General features: G+C 35.7%; 1 protein-coding gene across 1 annotated transcript; it reads right to left on the bottom strand.

Moving 5' to 3' along the window:
• Positions 1 to 18,103: 18,103 nt before the first annotated feature.
• Positions 18,104 to 26,970, bottom strand: LOC123778865 (dol-P-Glc:Glc(2)Man(9)GlcNAc(2)-PP-Dol alpha-1,2-glucosyltransferase A). Its single transcript, XM_045776520.2, has 3 exons — positions 26,664 to 26,970; positions 25,227 to 25,424; positions 18,104 to 23,572 (listed from the first exon to the last, which is right to left on the bottom strand). The coding sequence occupies exons 1-3, from the start codon at positions 26,844 to 26,846 to the stop codon at positions 22,517 to 22,519; spliced, it is 1,437 nt and encodes a 478-aa protein (XP_045632476.1). The 5' UTR covers positions 26,847 to 26,970; the 3' UTR covers positions 18,104 to 22,516.
• Between the last annotated feature and the right edge of the window lie 956 nt (positions 26,971 to 27,926).

Genomic DNA, 27,926 nt, shown 5'->3' with positions numbered 1-27,926 from the left:
AAAAACTAAGGATATACTGTATGGTGACTAACATAACATAATAAAAAATTATTATAAAAAAATAGAAATACCATATGATCCAGTAATTTCACTACTGGTTATACACCCAAAGAATACAAATACACTAATTTGAAAAGATACATGCATCTTTCTGTTTATTGCAGCATTATTTACCATAGCCAAAATATGGACGCAACCCAAATGTCCATCCATAGATGCATGGATAGAGATGAAGATGAATGGGATAATACTCAGCCATAAAAAAGGATGAAATCTTCCCATTTGCAACAACATGGATGGACTTACAGGGTATAATGCAAAGTGAAATAAATCAGTCAGAAAAAGCAAATACCATATGATTTCACACTAATGTGGGATGTAAGAAACAAAACAAACAAAGAAAAAAAAAAGAGACAAAAAATCAGACTCTTAATTCTGGAGAACAAACTGATGGTTACCAGAGGGGAGCTGGGCAGGGGGATGGGTAAAATAGGTGATGGGGATTAAGAGTACACTTATTACAATAAGCACTGAATAAGGTATAGAAATTGTTGAACTATATTGTATACCTGAAACTAACACTTTATGTTCTTTATGCTGGAATTAAACAAACATTAATAAAAATAAAGGATGTTTTTTATTTACTTACTGAAGAGGTAATAATTTTGATGATAAATTAAAAAGTTTACTCCTGTCTATCCAGTTTATCTCCTGCCCCCTGTAGACAACCAGGGATTCGTTGCTTCTGTATCTATTCAGTGTTTCTTCATACCCAAATGAGTGCATGTGTGAATGTGTGTCTTATTTCTCTACTTCCCTACAGAAAATCTTGCAAACTAAATACAATTGGGTGCTCCTTGTTCCCCCAAACTTTTCTAACATAGTCTGCTATTTAGGCACTCTGTAATGTTCAGGTCACATGATCCCATTTACAGTAAGCAGAAAAAGGCAAGTCTGATTCATTGAAGAGGTTATTCCCCTTCTGAGGAGGAAATTAAATCCTATGTAGCAATTTTAATTTTGAAGTAAATTTTGGTGCTGTGGCATAGCCCTGACCCTAAACAATAATCTCATCTCACTGTCCTGGAACATTCTGTTGGCACTTGATATCCTTAATATCCCAAAAAATTCATCACATAAAAGTACTTCAAAAGTTTTTGTTGAATTCAGTTAAATTTAAAAAGAAACTTGGCTACTTTGCTTGTTTCTCTTTTACTTATTTTTTTTAAATGAGAGGCTAAGAAAAGTAGCTTTGAACTTAAAACTAAGTAATAAACAGTTGGGGAGAGGACAGAAGTTGTAAAAATGAATGTCTGTTTTTCCATCTATCCATTCAGTCAACAAGAATTATAGCTCCTGATATATACTCCAGTAATGATTTCAAGCCCTGGGGATATAGCAATGGGAAAACAAAACAAAACAAAACAAAACAAAAAAAACCACCAAGTCCATGCCAGTTTGATGCCTATATTCTAGTTCCTGGCACATTCTGCTACTCAAACACATATCAAGTAATCTCATCCAGATAATTGCTATGCCTGCTATCTCACGTCCTTGCTTCTACTCATCCACCCTTCTGCCTATACTCAAAATAGTAGCCAGACTTGCTCTACTGGAAACATAGGTCAGATCAGAGCATTCATGCTTGAAACTCTCTAATTTCTCATCCCCTTCGAGTAAAAACTGAAGTCCTTACAATACCACAAGGTTTACATGATCTAGCTCCTTTACTTCTTAGTGAAACCACATAATAATAAATTAAAATAAAATATAATGATAGTAATGACCATTAAAAAATTAAACAGAGTAATATGTGGCAGCATTTCTCTTTCCACTGAGCAATGTTAAGTACTTAGTACACACAGATTACTGTTGAAACTTCAGGTATGAGAACAGCTATGATTGAACACTGAGTACAGGCATTGGCTTAAATAACCATAAATTTCCTTTCACAAGGGCATCTTTATATTTAAGGGAAATGAAAAGGAATACATGCCTTTGTTGTTTTTGCTGAACCATTATCCTACCTAGCCATTAGCCAGAATAAGCCAGAAATCACAGCAAAAAAAGAATCCATTGACAATGATAGGCCTAGATAGGCTGAATTGAAGATGTTTGAGTCTCTCCTTTGGCATTTCTCAGAATTCAGAGATAGCCTCAGTAATGAAATAATTAGATGTCTTATAAATCATATATGTATCTATCATAACCTTATAAAATGCTATTTTGTTCTATAACCCAATGAAAAGATCCCAACTATACCTTCTTCATCACACCCATAAGGAGAAAAAGGGGTCGGTTTCATTTGTTTACAAATACTGAGTTGCATATTAAATGCCAGAGACAAATTCCAGCCAACTGAGGAGAAGACTTTCAAATTCTAATGATTTATTTTCCTCCATGTTACTTTTTTTTTTTTTTAAAGATTTTATTTATTTATGTGACAGAGAGACAGCCAGCGAGAGAGGGAACACAGCAGGCGAGTGAGAGAGGAAGAAGCAGGCTCCCAGCGGAGGAGCCCGATGTGGGACTCGATCCCAGAACGCCGGGATCACGCCCTGAGCCGAAGGCAGACGCTTTAACGACTGCGCTACCCAGGCGCCCCCCTCCATGTAACTTGTGGAAGAACAAATTATACTGCTAAAATTCCCAAATGATATATGAAGAAAAACACTCAAATTCTTGAAGGAAGTACTTCACACTATTCATCCCAAATGTATTCCAAACTCTTTTAACACATGCTGTAGTCAAACTATAGACCCTCAAAAATATCTGCTGAATGCATTAATCAATAAATGGACAAGTGTAATTCTTTGTTGTATATTTCTTAGTAGAAAGGAAATGAAGAGTCAGGACCATCTAGAATATTTTTAGCCCTATGTTTAGAACAGGAACCTTTTTCTTTTTCCTTTGGAATTCCTTCCTGTTACATGTGTTTAGTCTGTGCTTTCATTCCAATGAAGCAGCATAGGTAGCAGAAAGAGCAAGATAATCCTGGGCTCATCCCATGGAATCATGCTTACGGAGTGAGGGACCTTACATAAGTTACTTCTATGTTTCTTTGCTGTCTATAAAGTTAGGCTAATACTTCACTGTTCACAGAAACCTGGTGAGGATTGAAGGAGATAATGTGCATATAAATCTCAGAGCCTTTGTCTTGCTGATATTGGAACACTCTTCCTTTAGCTACTCCCTTCTTCACATTCATTCAGGATTCAATACAAATATTTTCTTCTCCAAAATGTTCTTATCTATTTCAAGTGTCCCCTTCTTTACTCCTGTCATATCACACTTAAAATTTTCTTCATAGCACTTAGTATTACCTCAAATTATCTTATTTACTGATTGTGTTCTGCCTTCTCTATTAGAACATAATTTCCTTGATACTAGGGACTTAATCTCCCTAGTTCACTGCTCAGTTCTCGGCTCTGAAAATAAATGTATTGAATGAATGAATGACAATTTCTAGACCAGAGATGTAAATCAAAAAATGTTTGCTTTCTCCCTTTTCCTGAGGGCAGGGCCAATATTTGACATGGCTCAAAGCATACAGCACATGACCAATAAATAATTTGGGAATAAAACAGGAGAAATTACTGTACTATTACATATTGCCTACAAATATGTCCTTTGGTGTCCTGTATTAATTTTGATTTGCACAAGCATGTATATGTGGCCGTTTTAGTTTACAAAAAATTGTTCTCTTCTTAAGGTGAACCCATCTGGCCTTTCCAACATCATCTCTGTAGAAAGTTGGATAATAATGTCTCTTGAGGTTATAGAAGTATGTCTTCAGTCAAAAATTCACCTAAGGATGATCAGAGTTTTCCTCTTTACCATTGTTTATGGTGTCTTAAGAGCAATGACTAGTTTCTAAAAGGATTTTATTTTCTTTTTAATTAAGAACAGTGATTTAAGAAAAAAAAAAAAGGCATTGCTCCTGGAAAGGTGAAACAGCGCAAGAAGTAAGCGAGACAGCATTGTTAACCCACACAAGCTCTTCCTAGCCTCTTCATTGATAACAGGAGTTTTTATAATGAGGATCTTGGGAGGTCTCAGTGGCTCAAATAAAATAGAGTAGCTACATATCAGCTGACCAAAGAAAAACAAAAAAACAAAACCAAAACCCCCACAAAGGTAAAAAGAGTTGACAGGAAAATAAACTCCCTTGTTTGTGGAAGTTTAGCTTGCTCTACAATACCATATTTCAAAAGGTGCAAATCCTGTTGCTCTATAATTCAAAGAATTTGCCATACAATACAGCTTTAATTTATAAATTACTATGCCATTTCATTACTTATGAATGTTTTATTTATACCCAGTACTGCAAAGTACTTGTGCTGTTTCTTCATAGGATCACAGTAAAATCAATACCCTTTATAAAATTGATAATGCCCACACAAGGAGCAAGAAATAACACAAAGCCCAAATAAGGCTAATTTTGATTATCAAGGTGGAATGAATCCATTGTAAGAGTTTTTGACAGGTCTTTGCTTTACATGATCATTTACTCTCCAGTCAAAATTATATTTAGTCCTTTTATTCCCCAGCTATCCAGATAAACTTGAGGTTAATTGTTTTCTAATTCTGAGTCCTAAATTTCATGTTTCTAAAAAACAAAAAACCTATAAATGTATTTCAAATTCAGTCTTTTCAAAGGGGAACCATTGTTGGTTATAGGAGGGGTCTAGTAGAAACTTGGGAAACATCCAACCACTACTTGCCCCAAACATACAAACCATGGCAGACTGACTACAGCAGCCTTCCTCATATTGAACCATGGCTCTGCCACTTACTAGCTGTGTGAATTTGGAAGTTATTTAATCTTTTTGTTCTTCATTTCTTTCATCTGTAAAATGCACATAATGCAGAATTATACCTACTTCCTATGATTGTCTCCAATAGTTCCTGCGAGAATTAAATTAATCATGGAGAGCTCACAGAACAGTACCTGGCATGCAGTAAAATTCAATAATTTGTATTTAATGATGATAATAAGCTTCTCCAGCTCTGGAGCCAGAGTAATCAAAGGTAATGGATGGAAGAGACCTCAGTCCAAATCCTTCCTTCCTCTGTGATCGCTGATATGATATGAACAGAGAACTCCTGCTGGTCATTCTTCCTGCCTGAGTGGAGAAATATGGCTGCAGTAGGAGACAGTATGTTAAGAGGCAAAGAGAAATAGAGATGAGACCAAGATGCTGGGAAAGAAATTTTGAGGCCCAGTTCTACCCCTGAGGTTCTAGGAAGGGCTCAGATTCTTAACATCCTTTCTTTGATCTTCCAATAAATTCCTTTTTGTTTTACTTTGTTTTTGCTCAAGTTGGGGTTGTTTTTGTTACTTACAGCTGATAGTGTTTCACTGGAGCATGGGGCTAAGGAATGAAATGGATGAAATGGGCAGAAACATCACACACTCATTTAAGGTTTGCCAGGCTTCAGTTGAGCTCCAGGGTCCATTTCCACCAGGCCATTTCTTGAGGATCCTTTGACATTGGCTTCAGGGACAGAAGGACAGCACTGAATGCACTCAGGAAAGTAGGAGGAGAAAAAAGAAAAGAAAAGAAAAACAAACAGGTAGTTTATGGCTCTGGGATAAAGAAACATTTTCTGTTTTTGTTTTTGTTTTCCAAGTACGTGGCTTCAGAATTCTGAAAATAATTCCAAGGAAGGGGACTCCAAAATATTTAGAACACAGACTAATCATTTCAGGAAAGGTAGACCGCAAGGGGACTATTTTAGATAGTTACTTAGATATATATATAACATCAGCTATTTACTAAGGTCAGTGTAATAATTCATTTAAAATATTCTAAGAGAAAAATTTGGGTTTCTTGTGACAGTTGCAATCTACTCTTTTAGGACAAAATTCAAGACTTGTTGATGATACTATTTCTTTTTTTTGTACTTGAGAGATTGAGAATCACATAATTCAATGTTATATAGCACCATCTGAGCCAAATATCTCAAAATGTCTAATGATTTCTCAATCCATGAACCAAAAAATATGAATTGATAATGAAATGCCTAGAATAAGTTTATATATTATAAAGTATTTAATATCATGGAGGTGAGCTAAATTGCCAGATTTGGCAACATAAGAGAGTAGAAACATTTGTTGTTTAATCTACCAACAACTTGTTTAATATCAGTTATAATTACAAATGAATTAAGACTTTTAAAAAGACAGCAACATAGGAGTATATAAGTCAGTTTCCCTAAAATCCATCCAAAGTGATTGCAAATTCTTCCCTTCTCCCATCCAAGCACTTTGGCAGTAACCTTCCATAGTGACTCTGCCTTGGCTGTGATTCACTTTGTCTAATGAAACAGTAGCAAACGTAAAACATGCAGAGACTTGAAAATTGCTTGTGCATTGTGACTTGCCCTCTCTTGCTGCTCTTGGGAGACCTGACAATGCTACTATGTGAAGGAGCACAAGCTAGCCTGCTGGAGACATATGGCCCAGTCATCCCGACAACCCCAGTGAACAGTTAGCCACCTTCCTTGTCAAAATAGTTTATCTAAACTTGTGAGTCTAGCTGAGACCAGTAGGAAATCACCCAGTTGAGTCCAGTCCACATTGCTGACTTAATCAGAATCATGAGCTATATAAATAGTTGTTGTCTTAACTATTTTGACTTTCTTGGATATTCCCTTTATGTTTTGATCTGTAAGAGTGAATAAAAAGGTATTGATTATGAATGTAAAATTTTATCGAATTGCTTAATAAAGATTATAACTTCCTATTATATCAAATCATGCATGGGTTAAATTATTGTGATTTAAGTCACCTTTTTAGAAAGCACAAGAACATTCTCATTAATTATAGGAATTGTCTATTAAATTGGCAAGGCAGCTAACATAAATGAAAAATGGCATACCCAAAGATGAGTGAACTGTTTTGCTTTGTTTTGTTTTTTGTTGGAACACCATTATGAGAAGATGGCATCCAAGAACAGCCCTATTTATTTATGCAAAAACAAAAAACAAACAAAAGCCTTTTCTTCCACACCAGTAAATGTAACAGCAAAAATATTACATTCACATTTAAGCAGTAGAAGATCATTGGGCATACAAATGAGAACAAAATTAATGCTGCATCATTACCATTATTTGACATGCCTTGATTTGAAAAGAGAAAAATTTAGATATGATGGTCCACTATTTGAAAGTATCAATGTAACAGAAAATACGTAATATTCAAACTAAACCTCAGTGACTCAGAGCTGTAACACATCTTCAGAGAGAGCTGTGAAATTGGCTACCTGATGAATTTATCAATGTAATTGAGTGACAAAGGATATTGTTTTAAAATGGGGTAATGACAAGAGAAACATGGGCGGCAAATACAACTGCTGATGTTGCAAAGAGCAATGCTTTTTATCTTTAGCTTCATTGTCCTTTCCATAAATTGTGCTTTGATTTTCTACTACACATTTACATGCAAGAATATTTTAATTTTAAATAGTATTGGACAGACATTCACTGGTGATATGATCATATGTTTTATATCTTTGTGAATCACCAAACCGATATTATAATTCTAATAATCAAAAATACAGGATTTTCTTTTTATAGTTATTACATACACAACACACACATTTCTAATAAATGTTTATTTAGAACATTACTTATCTCCCAATAAGTGGTAAATATGTTTCTAAATAGTACATGATATATATTTCAAAATAAATATTTCAACAACTATATAAAAGGAATAATCTAGGTGTTAATAATATAAATATTGCTATAATTGAATTTCTGTTACAGGATCTTATATGTCATTTTTATTTTAAACTAGGGAGGCACTCTGCTAAAAAAAATATAATGGCCTCTAAGCATCAAGGTAGTTGAATGTCAGATAAAAGATCAGGAAATGAAAATTCCATAGATTGTCGCTAGATTTAAATCTGACTAGAGTTCTGTATTTAAAGAATATAAAGTTGTTCTAGTTTGGCATCCTTAGGCATCTAGTTATTCATATTTATTCAAGCAGTCAGTCAAAAACAATTTATTGCATATTTTCTGTATAAGTGCCTGACATTTGTGAATATAGCAGACACAGTCCTTGACTACATGAAGCTCATACTAGTCTAGTAAGGAATAAAGACAAGGAAGCTGCAATTTCCATGGTGTGATGATGACTATGAGAAAAATAGAAAAATATTCAGTTATGAAGGGAGCAATGTCATGGAAGACGTCCTGAATATATCTTCTTATATATTTTCTCATTTGATAGTAAATTATACATACTTTTACAGCAATGAAGAGTTTCAAGTACTTAGCAAATGACTATTGATTGAACCAGTAATTATATTTTTATGGGGCTCTAAGAAAAAAACTTGGAAAATATAAACACACATACACATCTAAGTTTATTACAATAAAATGTTTCTGTTTGTTATAAATAGTGGTATATTCCTATACCAGATGAATCCATGGATGTTCTTATGAGAGCAGCTCTAAGAGTAATCCATGGATGTTCTTATGAGAGCAGCTCCAAGAGGACTGCTTCTGAATAAAGTTGGTGCAACATGTGATTTATGTTCTTAATGTAACCAACCTGCTATGTAGGCCATAATTGATTGGACCAGTAATCGGTATCGAAGTCAAAGGAGATTATTCATGGATCATATTGAGTGAGTTCTAGTGTGGTTCAGAGTGAAAGCCTGCCTATTGTGTACATTGTGAGTGGGAGTGAAAGCAGACAGATCCAGTGTGAACCACTGTGGGTTTTGGTGTAGGGAAGTGACATAGAGGACCCTAGAGAAGGTGAATATTTTGAACTCTGGTTTTATCTCCAGTGACGTTGAACTGTTGTCAAACTTCTCCATGAGGTTTGCCATACACTCCAGTTTTATGAGCACTGGGACTTAGTCACAGATGATGTAGATGGGGAGACAATATCCTCTAATTTATGTTTCTTTGTCCACTCTCAATGACTCCCCTTAGCTCTTACATCATAAAAAAGCTCAACTAATGTAATTCTAGAAAAAAAAAGTAACATGTAACATTTTTAGAACATCAAATTGCTCTTTTTAGAAGACAAGCTCATTAACTGTAATAGCAAGTATCTAAGAAGTCACAAAATAGTTACCAAAATCCATGTCTTCTTAGGTTAAAGAAACAAATTCCATTTTAAATAATGTCAAAACCATTCCACGACACTCCGGAAGATGGTAAGTAATGATTCAATTATCTAATACTGTTTAACATTACACAAAATATATGATAAAAGTTAAACTATTTGGAGCACAGCCTCAGTCACATTTAATAACCAACACATATCCCTTACTGGTGTGTGTTTACAGCTATCAGATCATTTTCATGTGTATTTCCTTTTCTCATTTGATCTTGGTAGGCTCACCTACCTAGAATTACATGTGTTGAAAGCAGAATCAGGATTTGAATCCAGATCTTCTGATGCTAGCCTGAGTGTTCTATATTTTACAGGTGCCTTACTACTTCAGACAAAAGACGATCAATCAGAACTTAGTGTACAGTAGATAGAAAGTTGGTTTATTTTTATTTTATTCAATCATTTTTTCCCTTATTTGTTAGAGGGAAGTTATTTTAATAATTACAAAATAGTTATAATCTAGGACATTTTTAATTCTAATTTTGATTATGATTAATTTATCCTTATCAAATATTAAGCCCAAATTAAACCATTAAGAAATAAGGCCAAATTTGATCAGAATTCTCCTTACATGCCATTTGTTGTAATGAGCTACTTTTCTTCCAAAAACTGCCATTATTTCAATTTGATAAGAATTTGCTAATTATTTCAATTTGATAAGAATTTGCTAAAATAGAATTTGCTAATAACTGGAGTAGGAAGAAAGTAAAATTATACTAATCCCTTATAGTTTAATGATAAATATTTAACTGGGAATTTACTAAGAAAAATAACAGCACATCTGGAGTGTCATAGACCACATGCTAATAAATTTATGATCTTCCGAACTGAATTATTTATCTCTTGAGACGAGAAAATATCATTGGATGATAAACAGTCCATGGAAGTCTTCATATATATCTATGGAAAAACTAACATAAAGAAAGAGCCACTATAATATCAACTATTATAAAACCCAGAAGACTCATAAATAGTCTATCAAGTCACATCATATATCACTGAAAACCATTTGGAGACTTGCAGAAACTTCCAAATTGCATTTATTTCATCAAAAATGAATGACTATTTTTTTTTTAAAGATTTTATTTATTTATTTGACAGAGATAGAGACAGCCAGCGAGAGAGGGAACACAAGCAGGGGGAGCGGGAGAGGAAGAAGCAGGTTCATAGCGGAGGAGCCTGATGTGGGGCTCGATCCCAGAACGCCGGGATCAAGCCCTGAGCCGAAGGCAGACGCTTATCCGCTGTGCCACCCAGGCGCCCCAAATGAATGACTATTTTAAACATTCCCTTCCTATGTTACTCCTATAGCAATACAAATACGATTACTTTGCTTTCTTTCCTTATCAAGGAACCAGTTCTATAGAACAGCTGTCAGAGAATGGCTGACTTTTTTTTTAATAATTGAAATGAATTTCACCTCTCTTTGGTTTTTATTTTTATTTTTATTTTTTTTAAAGATTTTATTTATTTGACAGAGAGAGAGACAGCCAGCAAGAGAGGGAACACAAGCAGAGGGAGTGGGAGAGGAAGAAGCAGGCTCCCAGCAGAAGAGCCCGATGTGGGGCTCGATCCCAGAATGCCGGGATGACGCCCCGAGCCAAAGGCAGACGCTGAACGACTGAGCCACCTAGGCGCCCCAGGCTGACTTCTTGTCTAATGGCCAGATTGAAGGGAAACAAGAATTTCCCACCAACAAAAGCTTTTGGAAACTATTATGTAATCATATATAACATATATATGGTTTTGACTGTTATTTCAAAGGAAAAAAAAGTAGAAAATTTAATTTTTCACATATCCTTAATAATAGGGAATGAAATGCAGTTGTAATTATCTGATTCAAGTTTGCACTGGTCACATTTCCAAAATGCTCCCTGACAAAACAAGCAAGTAATACTTGCCTAAAGCTAAACATATTTAAAGAATGTCTTTCAAAAGTAATGAAAAAAATCGTTAGTATTTGTAACATTATGTAGGTAGATAAAATGGTATGTAGTTCCTGTCACACTAACAACTGGAAAAGATGTCCAAGATTGCCACCTTCAGTGCAATTGGGGATAATGCATTTTGAAGACAAGATTTGCAGAGAGGGGATTAATAGTTGCCCAGTAGTTATCCCCACTAACGAATTAACATTACTCTGAATTTTGGTTGTGCAAGCAGAGATCCGTATGGCCTTTCAACCCAGATCCTATTATATTCTTCTTTATTTTCGTATCAGTATTCTGTATGCATTCCATAAGAAATGAACCTTCTGAATAAAATATTTTAAGAAATTCTGAGAGTCAACAATATATGAGAAATGTTTCCTCTCTGGACTACCCTTTCTTGGTCGCCCTTATTTTTTCTTCATCTTCCTACTTCACCTTCTTCCTTCTTTTTCTGGCAATGTTCCTACAGTTCTCATGCTCATCATCCCCAGAAGTATTTGTACTTATATGTAGGTGGGCAGTGAGGGGGCTGTGGGGGGGTGGGGGAAGGTGATGGCTGGAGGCTTGGAGGGGACACACATAGATATTCTCATAGGATACTAAAATGTTATGCTCGATTAGCCTTAATGTGTTATTTTCCCCTGCATTATTTCAAAAAGGACAAAATCCTACGATCAAGGCATAGATTTCTAGATAGGTTAATTTAAAATTGCTCTCCTAGATCAGAAAGGTCTCCCTTGCTTGTGGATCTCCCTAGTGCAAGGGCCTCCTCACACCTCTGCAACTTTGCAGTGTATATTTGGTCATACAGTCAGAACACCACCAACAGGTACACAGGCATCACTTAAAGTTAACATTCCAGATCAGGCCAGGTTTCTTAATCTACATTTGGTTCTTTCACCATATTTTTAGAGACTGACAGATTGTAAAAGAAAGCACACTGACCAGTACTTCCTGAGAAAGACTGCTATAGTACCTGCTTCCTATCATGAAACATTTCCCCTGAGAAGACTACATGCCTCCTCCTGGCTTCAAAACTTTACAGGCCAAATGTTTTAGGGTGCCCCCCTCAACTTCATGTTCCTTATTAAGAATGCCCTTCTCCAATGAAGGAATTTATTCCATTTACAATAGCACCAAAAACCATAAGATACATAGGAAGAAACCTAAGCAAAGCGGTAAAGGACCTATACTCTAGAAACTACAGAACACTTAAGAAAGAAATTGAGGAAGACACAAAGAGATGGAAAAACATTCCATGCTCATGGACTGAAAGAATAAACATTGTGAAAATGCCTGTGCTGCCCAGAGCAATCTATACTTTCAATGCAATCTCTATCAAAATACCATCAACATTTTTCAGAGCTGGAGCAAACAATCCTAAAATTTGCATGGAACTAATAAGACCCCGAATTGCCAGGGGACTGTTGAAAAAGAAAACCAAAGCTGAGGACATCACAATGCCTGACTTCAAGCTATATTACAAAACTGTGATCATCAAGACAGTATGGTACTGGCACAAAAACAGACACACAGATCAATGGAACAGATTAGAGACCCCAGAAATGGACCCTCAACTCCATGGTCAACTAATTTTTGACAAATCACGGAAGAATATCCAATAGAAAAAAGACAGTCTCTTCAATAAATGGTGCTGGGAAAATTGGACAGCCACATGCAGAAGAATGAAACCAGACCATTCTCTACACCACACACAAAGATAAACTCAAAATGGATAAAAGACCTCAATGTGAGACAGGAATCCATCAAAATCCTAGAGGAAAACATGGGCAGTAACCTCTTCGACATTAGCCACAGGAACTTCTTTCAACACATGTCTCTAAAGGTAAGGGAAAAAGCAAAAATGAACTTTTGGGACTTAGTCAAGATAAAAAGCTTCTGCAAAGCAAAGGAAACAGTCAACAAAACTAAGAGGCAACTCATGGAATGGGAGAAGATATTTGCAAATGACATTACGGATAAAGGGCTGATATCCAAGATTTATAAAGAACTTCTCAAACTCAACACCCAAAGAACAAATAATCCAGTCAATAAATGGGCAGAACATATGAACAGACACTTTTCCCAAGAAGACATACGAATGGCTAACAGACACATGAAAAAATGTTCTACATCACTAGCCATCAGGGAAATACAAATCAAAACCACAATGAGATACCACCTTACACCAGTTAGAATGGCAAAAATTAACAAGACAGGAAACAACAAGTTTTAGTGAGGATGTGTAGAAAGGGGAACCCTCTTACACTGTTGGTGGGAATGCAAGCTGGTACAGCCACTCTGGAAAACAGTATGGTGGTTCCTCAAGACGTTAAAAATAGAGCTACCCTACCACCCAGCAATTGCACTACTATTTACCCCAAAGATACATACATAGTAAAGAGAAGGGGCACATGCACCCAATGTTCATAGCAGCATTGTCCAGAATAGCCAAACTGTGGAAGGAGCCCAGATGCCCTTCAACAGAAGAAAGATAAAGATGTGGTCCATATATACAATGGAATATTACTCAGCCATCAGAAAGGATGAACACCCAACATTTGCATCGACACGGATGTAATTGGAGGGAATTATGCTAAGTGAAATAAGTCAAGCAGAGAAAGACAATTACTGTATGGTTTCACTCATATGTGGAACATTAGAATAGCGTGGAGAACCACAGGGGAAGGGAAGGAAAACTGAAGGGGGAGAAATCAGAAAGGGAGACAAACCATGAGAGACTCTGGACTCTGGGAACCAAAATGAGGGTTACGGAAGGGAGGGGGTGGGGGGATAAGGTAACCTGGTGATGGGTATTAGGGAGGGGAAGTGTGCTGATGAGCACCATCACATGCAACTAATGAACCGTTGATCAAAAACTAATGATATGTTGGCTAATTAAACATAATAAAAAAAATGAATGCCCTTCTCCCTATTCCCTGTACTATGTATAACAGGATCTAAGGAGGTGCCATAGGGCAATTCCCTTCATCTTCATCTTCTGGCTATCCTCCCTCAAATAGCTTTTTTCCTCCAGCCCCACTTATCATAGGGTCTGTTTGTAGGATGTGTGTTCTCTTTGCTCCTCATTGCATATAGCAGAACATTGTTTTATACATAAAAATAATCTCAACTCCTTTGAAGCACATGCTGTCAGATTATACAAATTTAGAGATTTAGTATGGCATCCTGTGTAAAAGGGCAGGTGGTCCTGGAGCCACACTTCCTAGGTTTGCAAAGTTTCAATTCCTCCTTTATCAATTTCCTCAACAACAAAATGGGGATAATAGCATTTGCCTCAGTTATTATGAGGCTTAAAAAATTAGTCCATATTTAAGACTTAGACTTAGTGCCTAGTGTACAGCAAGCCCTCCATTAATGTTGGTCACCACTGTCATCACCTATTGCTCAAGCGGGATAATTTTACTGTGCAATATCTGACCATGCCCCTTTATTGTGCCTGGAGTGTTTTTCACAATCTTTACCCATCCCCATAAAATAGTTTCAAATGTAGTTTTTCCCATGAAATATTTTTGTCAGATGTAGTTTCTATTTCCAAGTCAACTACCTAGCTTTATACTCCACCTTAGTGATTATATTATACTTTGCATTAGTTAGCTCCCAATTAAAAGGTGAGCTACTCCTGCCTGGAATAGATTAGTCACTATTGTGTTTTTGATACCACTCTTACATAAGGGACTTTCAAATAGCCATTGGATTTAATTACAAATTTTATGATTTACTGTATTAGTGGACCATATTAGAAGTCTGTAACCTACTGTCCCCACCCAACTATTTTTAGAAACTCTTTTTAGTTCTTCAAAGCAAAAGGAACACCTCGACTTCCTTATCCACAAATAGAAAGACTATACATAATACACGGCAACTATTAACAAGACAAAGTTCCTGGGCAAGTAATGTCAGAGGAACTTTTATCATATTAACTCTTCTGCAGATGGATGAACTTGAAAAGGAAAAAAAAATCTATTTAAAAGCACTGAAGAGCAAACAAAAGCAGGTAGGAACTGTATAGGATTTGATAATTGGAAGATCCCACTGGGTGAGATCCATGCTTATATGAATTTTTCTGAGCCCAGGAAGCTGCAACACGGGCTTCAGGTATGGGAGGATGGTGTTTAAGGTGGCTAAAAATGAAGAAGGGAAATCCTGGAAAGGAGGGAGACATAGAGGAGGAACCCTCAAACTTGTGTAAGTTGGCTGACATATATGTGGGGGAAACTCCAAGAAGCCCAGTGATAAGTAAGAACTGGACATCTAACAGAGCAGGGATCTTGTCTCCTTACCACAAGGGATCAAAATTTGGGGTTTGAGTCCTGCCAAGTTAAAGGTGCTTGGAAAGCATTCTGGGCTTTCTAAAGACCTACACTAACAATGAAACCCAAACCTCTACAAGTTTAAGGTGATTGTCCAGTTTAACTGCATTCCATTATTATGAGAATAAAAGGAAGATTATATACTTATCCAAGCTAGTGATGGGCATTCATTACAGATGCTTACAAATGTTATTCAGTTCTATTATTTTAAGACTAATAAAATGTAGGAATGGTGGGTGGTAGGCAAAGAAAAATGGCTAGTAGTACAGTGAATGAGCTGCTTGCAAACAGTTTAGAATTAGAGAATGTTAAATAGACATGATACATTATTATAAAACATGAATTTATTTACAAGTAAAATGAAACCATGATATCTGAACTTTTTAAAAAAGAAAACAAAAGCCTATCTTTTATTCTTATAAATAGATTTACTTAAAAATCAGTTTTAAAGGACATAAAACCACAATATAATTGTAGAAGTCAAATAAACTTTTCCATTTTACAGCACGATCATCTAACAAAATATAAAACTTAAAAGCATCTACAATATGTATTTATAGGTTTTTTTTTAAAGATTAAGCTTTTCCAGTCAAATTTTTAAAAAAAATTCCAAAGTATGTCATGTTTGACTGACAATTGGCTTCCAAATGGGAGTCTCTTTGGAGAAACTAAGTAATAACTTTCAAACAACTATGCTCCTCCATTTGGTAGCTAGAATCATCTAATTAAAACAAAGGTCTTTATTTCAATGTAAATATGGCTAAGACTCCAGTCCTGAGGGGGTTATGTTTTTTCCCCTCCCTTAAATTCATAAGTACATACATATTTCACTCTGAGCCACCATCAGCAAAACAGAAATGGAGGGTAACATGGCAGACAGAAGATAATCTGCCTCTAGAATAGCCAAAATTAGCGCAGGCCTCACATTCCTGACTTATAAAATCAGGGGAGTATAACCACATTCCTCATGCTTTTCTTTCTAAAATGCTATTATTTGAAGGTAGACTTGATTTTGAAGGTAGACTTGATGACTTTCACTCTTTTCCCCATCAACTGATAGCAGTTAATGTGGATTCTGGAGTCAGCCTGGCTACATGTGAATCCCAGCTCAGCCAGTTATTTTGCAATCTTGGGCAAAATACTTAATCTCCCTACATTCAGTTTCTTCATGTATAGAGTGAAAATATTAAAAATAGTACTGATCTCACAGGGTTGTTACGATTCATAAATGATGTGAGTAGAGCACTTAAAACGGTGGCTAATACAATGATATAGGAGTTTTCAAATTTGTCACCATCATCATTCACTGATTGTGGGAAAAGACCTCATCCACACCATATGAAGTAAAGAATGCCATATGGAAAGAGAGATTAGGTTAAATCATCTAAGACAGGATTACAAAACAAAAAATGATTGTTTTTTACATTTACCTTAGCTTCATATAATTTAGAAAATATTGTGAATAACATTATAATAAACAGACAGGGATGACTATAAATTACTTTGTAGTTCGAAACTTAAAACTATAAAAAAAAGTTAACTCAGATTATTAAGAAAGTTTAATTACCAGAACACTCAGAAATGTAGTACAATATCGCCACCTAGTGGATACTGCATTTAAAAACATTTTATAGATAGTGCTTGCCCTATTTATCTTGAGGAGGAAAATCCTTTTCAAATAGAAGCACATTCTCTTCACTAATGTAAAGGGGATTTAAAAAAATAGAAAAATTTAAACTACATTAGCAGTACTCTTAAACACTATGGCTAAAAGTCGTGTATCTCAAATTTATTTCTAAACAAGGTAGCAGTTAAAAGTACAATTTTGTTCAGAAATTTAAAATACATTAAAGACAGCATGCAATTCACCAGAAATACTTCATCATGACTTATCAATTAATGCAAAATATATTAGTCGTAGCAAACTTAATGAATTTCAAATCATCAGGTTGTGAAGCATCTTAAGAAAACATTTTACTCTACTTACTATCTGAATCTCTTCCGAAGCTTCCTGATGAACAGAAATCTTGCCAATGAGTGGGGAAACTTACTTTTTTCTGGAACCATTCCCAGACACAGACGAAACAATTAGAGAATGTACATTTTTTTATCAGTTGAAATCTGTTGGCCCTTGATATAAACTTCAGGGAATAAAGACTAGTCCAATCCTTCTTCTAAATAATTACTCTTCAATTATGAGAGCTTATGAAGTTGTAGGATGTCTACTTCTCCAAGTTAAACAACCTATACATTCTTTTAAAAGCCATTTCTCCTACAACTATCTGTGCTCTTTTAAACAGCTGCTAGCATTTTTAAAAATGACTACATACAAAAAACAATAGGTCATGAATGTTCTGGCTAATGCAGAGTAAAGACAGATTACCACCTCTCTCTCCATATTTTACTTCTCTTAATGAAAAATTTTCTCAGTGAGGCAGAGTCTCAGTTAAAAACTCACAGGCTTGGGAGTCAGGCCAATCTGTGTTCTAAAGTGACAGCGTGCACTTTGGGTGACTTGCCTGATACCTGCCTTAACTATAGTTTCTTCAGCAGTCAAAGAGAAATCAGTAAATGCTTCATAAAAATATGAATAGGATCAAATGAGACAATGTTTATAAATTAGCCAGTATAATGCCTAGAACATCGTAGGTGCTCAATAAATGACAGCAATTATTAGTTACCATTATTTTTCTTCCTCTCTTCCTCATTTTGTATGTCCCCCCAACCCCAACTGTTCGACTGAACTGAATCATGGTAAAGTTCCAGTCAGTGTGAAAAAAAATCAATACGATGCTTAATATTTATCTCCTCAGAAAAATACAGTATCTCTTTTTATCTGATGGTGACACACTGGGCTCAAACTAACATTAAATTCATCAAATGCCTAACTTTTAACAAACAAAATATAATGATATTACTGAATTTCTTCACTGTGACAACACTTCTTACCCTAGAAATAATTTCCAAATGTTAAAGAATTTAGTGTTAGATTCATGGATAAGTGTTAAAAAATATATCATCTATCCATTTTTATTATAATTTTCTCAGCTATACAAGTTTTAATATATTGGAAATGTTTGTCATATTGTCCACATTTAAATACATAAAAATGTACCTTAAATAAAAAATGACAGTTATCTCTAAAGCACTAAAATGCAGTTTAACTAAAATAACACAAATTATTCATAATTGGCTGAAATCTCTTTTCCCTTAAAAGTTTAATAAGCAGAAGTTCTACTGCTATTATATTTTAATGGTTGAAAGTTACTTATTTTTCTTATTTTAAATAAACAGTAATAGTTTTGAAATCACGTCCTATTATAATAACCACATATAACATATTTACAAGTAGATACATGTATAAATTTTAAACACTATAGTAAAAAAAATTTAAAACTAGGTCAGAAAATTTAGGCAGAAAAAAGTTTAGGATGGCTTTCATTATGAAGCATGTGATTTATTTCCTAAAATTAGCTTATGGTTATATAGTATGTTTTTCTAGGACATTCACTGTATACTAAAAAACTTCATTCAGCATACATTTATTTGACATTTACTAAATGATATATTTATGAACTTTATCGATATATGGCGAGGGCTGAATTATTTCTGAAACAGGGCTAGACAAGTCAGGCTAGGATAACCAGAGTCAGGACAAATACTGTTCTCATTTGAAACGAGGAAAAAAGATTAAATCACTTGCTTTATTGATTCTAAAGCCACAAATACAGAAATCCTAACTTTCATGTGAAATGCTTTTTCTACAAGCCCATGGCTCCTAAGTCATATTTAAATTTCCATTCGAAAAATCTTTCTCATATTATTTGCATGATACTTCTTTCTTGTTTCACTTAAGGAAATTCTAATTGCCTCAAAGATAATAAATGCTCTCTAACCTAATCAATGTGAACTCATTTTTCATATCAATATTTTACTTAAATGTTTATCTAAAATAACTGTCCACTATTTAGGGAGTATAATAAAAATGAGGATCTCTTTTCTTCTCCTCTCCCATCTTCACACAATTACTAAGAAAAAAAAAAAAAGTCAAGCACAGTGGCAGTTAAATTCAAACTGGAAATATACTACATTAAGCAACTGATCTATTAGAAATAAACTAAAGCCACTTATATTAATGTACTTCATGACAGACTTAGCACATTCCAGAAATAACTTTAGGAAGAAGAGGCCAGAGAACTAACATAATTTCTCTTACCAAAATGACATTCTATGTTTAAGCTCAGGAACACTGTATTTCCAAATAATTTAAAAACATAGTCAGATACATTAAAAAGATTTCTAGGTATCCACTAAAAGGAAACATAAATAATATGTGAGGAAACACAGAGCACAATGCAAGCTTACTAACATCATACAAAGGAAATACTTTTTATCTATGGAATTTCATGTAAGGTAGAAAAAGTTCAAAAATATTTATTACAAGGCTTAAAAATTTATGGACTAAATCTTTTTATGATACTTAAGGACTTTAACAATAATTGCAAGGCTCTGCAGGCTCTCCAACTTATCAATACATTTTTTTAATAATCACCTTTTAATCAAGAAATTCAATTACGTTTTTTAAAAATTATGTCAAAAATATGTATTCGATAATTCTTGAAAAACATTCAAAACGCAAATGAAACTTAGGATGTTTTTAAAAGCTATGCTCCACAGCACCTTTTAATTTCCAGTATTGTTTTCTAAAATGTTAAGTACTGTATTTTATATACTTTATGGAAAACACGGAAGGTTAACCTGTTACCCACTGAGTGGATTTTCTCTCTTAAAATAGCAGGAATTCAACACTTACAAATGAACTGGAACAGTGAGTGATTCCTCCAATCTATGGAGTGGAATGGTTTCCTCATGTTTGCCAGAATGGATTAGAGGGAAAGTTTTTGCGTCTCAGAAATAGTCCTAATCACAAAAGCCTTGCATTAATAATAACAGATAAGGAAGTTATTTATTTTGATGTCCTGGAACTCAGATCTCCATTATAAAATAATAATTTCTTTGTGTTTCTTTATCTAATTACCAAAAAACAAAATGAGCAAAAACATCTGTCAACAATCATTGTTTCAATTAGAGAGTCAATCTACTTTCTAAGTACTGAACAGAGTACAAAACTTCCGGGTACTTATTACTCAAGACTATACCTGTAATTTTCACCTGCACAATTTTATATTTGCAAATGCAGAGTACTTTCCACAACTAACCACTGTTTAAAACCCAGAGAAAGCACAATCCAACAGTAAAGACAAAGTAATTTGTTCACAGTTTTTTTACGTTTACAAATGTAAAGTGAGATTAAAAGATAAATTGTATTTACAGTTCTAAGTTTGCATGTCAAAGTTAACATGTCCAAATAATACTTTTCTGTAATGGAATGACAACCCAATGAATGTACATGAAACAGCAGACACAGAATCCAAAGACTCACACAAAAAATCCTATCCAAGGGGTCGCTCCCTAATCTACAAAATCAGACTAGATCAACTGATTTCTAAACTTCCTTTCAATTCTAACTATTTTGGATAATGGAATCAAATACCAATTACCTTTTCTTCTGTAATTATGTTATCTCAGAATTACCTTTCAGTAAAGACATAATTCAAAATATCTCAGCAAAGAAATGGTTTCCTACAAATTTTATGAGGTTTATCCTAAAATATCCTTTGGTAACTTCAGTGGGTGAAAAGTATCCCACAAAAAAGATGTTTACTCGGAACCTGTAAATGTGCTCTTATTTGGTAAAAGGGTCTTTGTAGATTTAATTAAAGGTCTCAACATGAAACCATCCTGGGTTAGGGTAAAACCCCACCCAATGACAATGCCCTTATAAACAGAAGACGACCATGTGAAGACAGAGGCAGAGACCAGAGTGCTGCATCCATAAACCAAGGAACAGCAAGAACTGCAGACAGCCACGAGAAGCATGATTCTCCCTCCAAGCCTCCAGAAGTAGCCAGCCTTGCCAACACCTTCATTTTACACCTCCAGCCTCGAAAGCTCTGAGAGAAATTTTTTTAAGCTACCAAGTTTGTGGTTATATTATGGCAGCCATAAGATACTATACAGTAATGTATTTCAGAAAGAAAATCCCTTTTAAAAGGTATTATCATCGACACAATTTTTCTTTGACCATCATACATTTCATACTGAGGATTAGTGAAAGGGGGGAGTGCTTGGCTGGCTCAGTCAGTAGAGTGTGTCACTCTTGATCATGAATTTGAGCCCCACGTTGGGTGTAGAGATTACTCATATAGATATTTTTTAAAAAGAATTACTCGGGTGCTTGGAGACTTGGTGGGTTAAGTGCCCAATTCCTGATTTCAGTTCAGATCATGATCTCAGCATTGTGAGACTGAGTCCTGCATCGAGCTCTGCACTGGGCATGGAGTCCGCTTAAGATTCTCTCTCTCCCTCTCTTTCTGCCCTTCCCTCCCCACATCCCTCTCCCAGCCACGCACGTGCACACACTCTCTCTCTCAAAAAATAAAAAATAAATAAAGAATTAATAAAAGGGCTTGATTATTTCTAGACTTTTAACAAAAATCACCTTAATTACAAGATAAACCTAGATGAGCCTCTAATTTATAACACTTATTATCTATGTGAGTCTATTTTGCCTTATGACTAAAATTATATTTACTGAAATGTTAAGTAACTTTTCAATCAAGAATATTACCTGATCATTTGTAAATTTTTTCAAATACTTTGTTACTGCTTTCTGAAGAGAATTAATAAATAAGTCTTCAGTGCTATAAAGCTCAGTTTTCTTAAACTTGTACCTATAAAATTTTTTCAAACTTTCTGAGTGGCCAGCAGTACCAAAGGGATATCATGAAACAACTGTAAACAATTTCATTTTCCATTATTTAAGCTTATGGAAAAAGTCTTAAACTCTTCTCAGTTCTTTAGCACTTCCTTGGATTTATTATATATGTTTAAAACACATATATCTGATATTTAAAACACAAAATATCTGATGTGATCTGTGGACCACCATTGTGCCTAGAAGAAAGTCCATAATTTTTACCTGTTCAGTTGTTCATTGTGATGTCTAAATAATAAGTCTATTTTTAGAATTCAAGATATCTCTGATGTTACCACATAAATCTCTGAATGTCCTGACTATTTGGCCACTGAAAAGTCTTGTTCAGGAAGATATAAAAAGTTAGGAAATTAACAATTGCATAGCAACCCAGTTCACAAACAAGCCTAGATATAGGTGGCAGAGGTATGTTAAGCCTATAAATAACATAAGGTAAAATGAAGTAACGAAATTCTAGCAGTTTCTGAGGTACTGTAACAGTAAACAAGCATATGAAAAACATTAAATTCCAGAAAATCGACTTTGATTTCAATGAGTCAGCTATACTCCAACCAGCAAATATATATATTGGAACTAACAAGTATTTCACAACTTCATATCTTTGAAAAACTCTTTTCCACACATAGAATGTATAATGTCTATTATCTGCAAGCAAGTATTTATGAGCATAAGTGAATTTCCAAACTAAAAATAGAGAGACTAAGGTAATCACAAAAAACTGAATTCTACGTTTCCAAACTAAGCAAAGAAAAGCCCTAATTTTGCTAGGAGACAGTAGGTGAGGAAACGAGAAAAAGAGAGTAAAAGAGAAAAAGTAGAAGAGTTGAGGAAAATGTAAACAGGCTTCATGACTACTTCGATCACCAATAACAATCCCACCATTAACAACTACAAAAACACAAAACAGAAACATTAGAAGGATGTAGGGCCAGGTCAGAAGGAAAAGCATACTCAAGTTCTTAAAGGACATGGAATAAGCCAAAAGAAACTGAAGAATTTTCCTGAATTCTGAAAATGGTCCTTTAATAGGGGGAAGCCTCTCTTCTTTTTTCTTTTGTAGCTCAGTTTTCCAAGCTTCAGTTAATTTTTGTGCAATGACGTTTCCTGCGCAGAAGACAGCCCAGATGATATTAGTTTGACGAAACATGAAGCCACAAAATCCAAGCAAAGCTGAAGTTTTATGATTTCCATAAAGACACATCAAATAGGCAAAAAGAGTAAAAAACATGGATCCTGCTTCTGTATAATAAAGGAAGTTAAAAAAATAGAGTGTGGGAAATACTGCTAATGTTAATGTTGACAAGATTCTCTGGACACTTGAGGCAGCCTAAGGGGAAGAGAAAACACACGTAAAATTATTTTCATGATAAAACAAATATGCCATTTCTGCTGAGCTGACAAAGAGATTAATTAAAAACACAAAAACTATTTGAACCTTGAGGAAAATTATTCAATATTAATCTTACTTCTAGTTTTGCAAAAACACAGTATACCTTTGTAAGTATGCTTTCTGGTACCTTTTAGTTATATGGTTTGGAAGCCATGAAGAAAATACAAGTGTACACCGAAGTTTCTATGTCCTGAAATACTTTGAGTCATTCAGCAAATAGTTAAGGAGAAAACACTCAACTAAATTCTATAAGGAACATGCTGATGACTGGGACATAGGGCACATGGTTGCATTTCCCTGAACTTAAGTCTTAGTGCCTCCAATGAGCATTTATTTAGTCATCATCAATTTCATTTAAAGATACCACTTCAAAACTCTACATTTGAGACAACATAAATATGTATATGGCATTTATACTACTATACCCAATGATCTTACCATTTCATGATGAACTTACAGGGTTTTTGTGGGCCCAGTCTAAAGTTAAATATCTTATTTTGGCATTTCTCACAGAAATTTTTCATTTTGAAAGCATTCTTATCTCTTGAAATTTTATTCTCTACTTAATCTAAATCACCAAATCAGACCATGCCATTCTCTTGGTTAAAATTAAAGGCTATTCATCACTGACTAGATAAAGTTCAAATCCTTTCCATGACAATATAAGGACATCCATGACTTCACCCCTATCTACTTGTCCAGCTTCACATCCTTATACTTTATAATCTTGTGATTACAAATAGCGATTCTCTTTGCATCTTGTTGCTCAAATCCTTTCTACCGTTGCTTACCCTTTTCTCCTGTCAGGCTTCATTCCCCAACCTACAGTCCTGTCTGTTCATCAAGATTCAGCTCAGGTACCATCTTTTCTGTGAAGTCTTACCCATTGCCACCCATACATCTTCCTGCAAAATAAGTGCTCCTCTAATCCTGTGTCCTCATAGCATCTTTTACCAATTTCCCTCTCACAATTTACACTATTGAAATCATTTAAGTTAAAAATAATTATTATAATTACTATTCATTGAGTCCTTACTATTCCATCGGGCATTGTTCTAAGCAATTTATTAAGCTCCTGTAGACCTTACAGTCCTGTGATGCAGACTGTATATTATTCCCATTTAATAGATGAGGACATGGGAGTCACTAAGGGTAACCTGCTAAAAGTAACAAAACTTGTAAAGGACGGAATTCAAAGCCAGGCAATCCACCTCAAAATTCCTGAGGTAAATATAGGTATTCCTCTGTCTTCCCTAGGGAAGATAAAAGTTTGGTAAGAAAAAAAAAAAAAAAGCCTTATTTATTCCTGTGGTTTTAGTGCCTAGCATGCTTAATAAGCGCAATAAACATCTACTGAACTCATAAATATTCACAAATATTTATTTCAGGTTTTACAAATAAATAAGTTATTAAAGTATTTAAATACAAATTTATTAAAAAATGGGGGTAGGGGGCTTGCTTTTTATCTTAACAAAATATACACACACACTAAGAGTTGAAGATACTTTTCACCACATCTCATAAAACCAATTTATCAAAATTGTGGACCTGACTACATATAAACTTGTAATAAATTATTTTGGAAACATACCTTGTGCCTGGGTTGTACCTTGCGGAAAAGCAAATATAGTAAATAGAAGTTGCCTACGCTGAAGAGAAGATTAACAAATCTGAGCATTCCAATGGAGCAGACAACATGCTCCGACCATCCAAAGATCCAACTGGCAGGTTTGACCACTCCAACTGACAGTAGGTATAAGCCAGGTAACGTAGTGATCATGGGATCCCACTTAAAAAGGAAAGGCCAACAATGAAGCAAGAGCAAGATGAAATACTGACAGGACTGACACAAGGAGGTCAAGCAAAAAAACCATCTCTAACAACAATCAGACATTCTGGGAAGTTATTCTGTGACACGGTGGTTAAATAAGTCCTCAGCCCATCAAATGTCTCCTCTGAAGAAAAGTTTTGCTTATATTTTGCCTCTGTACCTGTTTTGTGCAGAGGTATCTGTAACCAGTAGACAACAATAACTTAAAATCAGTTTCCACTTCCAAGACACACCCTTCAGAGACCCTGAAGAGTACTTTGGTTATTAAATCCCAAATGTGCCGGTTTTAAAATACAGAAACATTGGCTGGAACTCTGATGGTTTTGGAGAGAAAGCAGCATTTGAAGAGATCAAACCACATGCTCTATAATGATAGCTAACATGTACTGAACCAAGAATTGTGCTATATCCGCTGCATTTAATCCTGCAAAATGTCCTATAGTAGATCGTACTATAAACTGTCATTCTCAGATGAGTAACCTGAACCTCAAAAAATGTCCAAGGTCAAGTAACTAGCAAATAACAGCACAAAGATTTAAAATCAGGTCTTTAACTGACAGACTTTATATTTTTAACCACTATTCTATATTGCTTTCCCAGAAGAATAAGGATAATACATCTACTTTATTTTTTATCTCTATATTTACATAGCCAATCATACATTCAAACATGATGCCAGTTTATCCAGTTAACAGAAGGTTCTATAAACACCACGGATGGAATTAATGGAACTTGCCATTTCTTGGTGGCTGAAGATTCCCCCCATTTCCCCTTGGTATCCCACACCCAAAATATACAGTGAGGCTCCTGACAAGTGAACTAAAGTGAAGTTTTCTGACATTTCCAAGGGGCAGCCCGTTGCCTCTGATCTAGGGATTGGGGAAGAAAACCCGGCAGCTATTATCAGCTACTAAGAGGGAAACATACCAAGTGTCTGGGTTGTACCCTGCGGTAAAGCAAATGCATTAATCTCCCAGAACATTACTTCCTTAGGACACAGATCTGCTTCTATTCATTCATTAAACAAATATTTCACAGATCTCAAGGACAGGAACAAGAGATTACAGTTCTTTCATATTTCGAAGCTGGAAGGGTAGATCGAAGGGACCAAAGGGATAAGGGTGGAAGAAAATAGTGCTGGGGCTGGCTCGGCCCTCTCCGGCCTGTCCTAGGGTGGGGACAGGTTGGGGACCCCACCTGCGAGAGGGAGAAATGGCCCTCACAGTAGCGCTGCGCCTGCGGCAGGTGGAAGATCTCGTCCATGTAGGGCTCTCGCAGCGCCCGGCTGAAGGCGGAGAAGAGGAGACAGGACACTAAAAAGGTGCAGCTCAGGGCAGCCGAAAAGTAGTAACCCTCGAGCTGCGCCATTCCTGCCCCCATAGCCACTGCCCAAGAACCGAGTGCTGAAAAATCTGTTCCCGGTTCTAGAGCCTGCAAAGTCGAGCGTGAAACTCGGGCTCGAAATGGGCGCGCAAGGCGGGACTGGCCGGACAGGACTGAGCATAGCCGGAAAGCAAAGCATGCTGGGAGAGCGCGGACCCCGAGCTTCCGGAGGGATTCGGTCACTGTTTCCGGAGTGAAGAGTTTAGGTAACGGACCGTGCTGTTGGCCTGTCAATCACGTTGCGCAGGGCTCACTGGAGTGGTCACAGCCACCAGGAGGGGCGGATCCCGGAGTCTACGGACGCCGAAGATTCGCGGCTTGAAGCTTTGAAATGAAAGCTGCTGCTGCTTAGCCCGCAAATTGCATTTGGCTTTTTTCTGGTCCCTTACCAGGAGATGGCGTCGCTTCCCCACGTTTGCAATCCTCAAGCCCTGAAAATTTGCACAGTTCCCCCCAATTTTTCTCTCGTGATCTGAACTGAAACCTGTGATTCCAAGGCATTTGATTTCATTAACTTTGCAGGGTGGGAGGGGAGTGTTGGTTATGGGAGCTAAGATTAAGACTTTCAGATTAAAACTTAAAGGTCCAAGAGGCCCTTCACCGCTGATGAACTTCACTAATTCGAGGATTTTTTAGGTTAATAAAAGTACTGTTTTCAGAATGTGGATACTCTCAAATGGGATTTAGTTATATCGGCAATCATAGTGCACACTGATAACCAGATTGCAGTACTGTAAGGAGTTGGGGAAAGCAATATTTCAGGATTTGGGGTATTTTAGATAAGCCTTCTCTGTGCCTGCAAGTTTGATTGTTCTTGTTAATATCTCTGTCATAGTATTTTATTTTTATTACTAAATAGTAAGCGTTGGCAGTTTGTATCACTTATATTTGTAGTCCCACCGTTAGGAGGTAGTTGGACAGTTAGGTAGACGGGGCCAGGGTCCCCGACAAGAAAATAGGGAGTCAGGACAGATAAAATAAAACAACACTGACATCCTGTTTTGCAGCTGGGAGAGACCGCACTAACGTTTTGCTTTGCAGCCTTTGCAGAAATGACCTCTGCAAAACATCCTAAAA

The sequence above is a fragment of the Ursus americanus genome, chromosome 25 (genome assembly GCF_024610735.1).
Source record: "Ursus americanus isolate L20-20 chromosome 25, mUrsAme1.1.p, whole genome shotgun sequence".
Lineage (NCBI taxonomy): Eukaryota > Metazoa > Chordata > Mammalia > Carnivora > Ursidae > Ursus > Ursus americanus.
Note: the sequence above shows the minus strand (reverse complement) of the source record. Positions and strands in the feature narration are given on the sequence as shown.

Bases quoted from the DNA above. Each gene is read 5' to 3' on its own strand.
- LOC123778865 (XM_045776520.2), bottom strand. From the start codon at position 26,846: ATGGGGGCAGGAATGGCGCAGCTCGAGGGTTACTACTTTTCGGCTGCC. The intron at 25,425-26,663 runs GTGGGGTCCCCA...TTCCTTTTTAAG, and splicing joins GCCATTTCTCCCTCTCGCAG to TGGGATCCCATGATCACTAC. The intron at 23,573-25,226 runs GTATGTTTCCAA...TCTTCCCCTTAG, and splicing joins AGGTACAACCCAGGCACAAG to GCTGCCTCAAGTGTCCAGAG.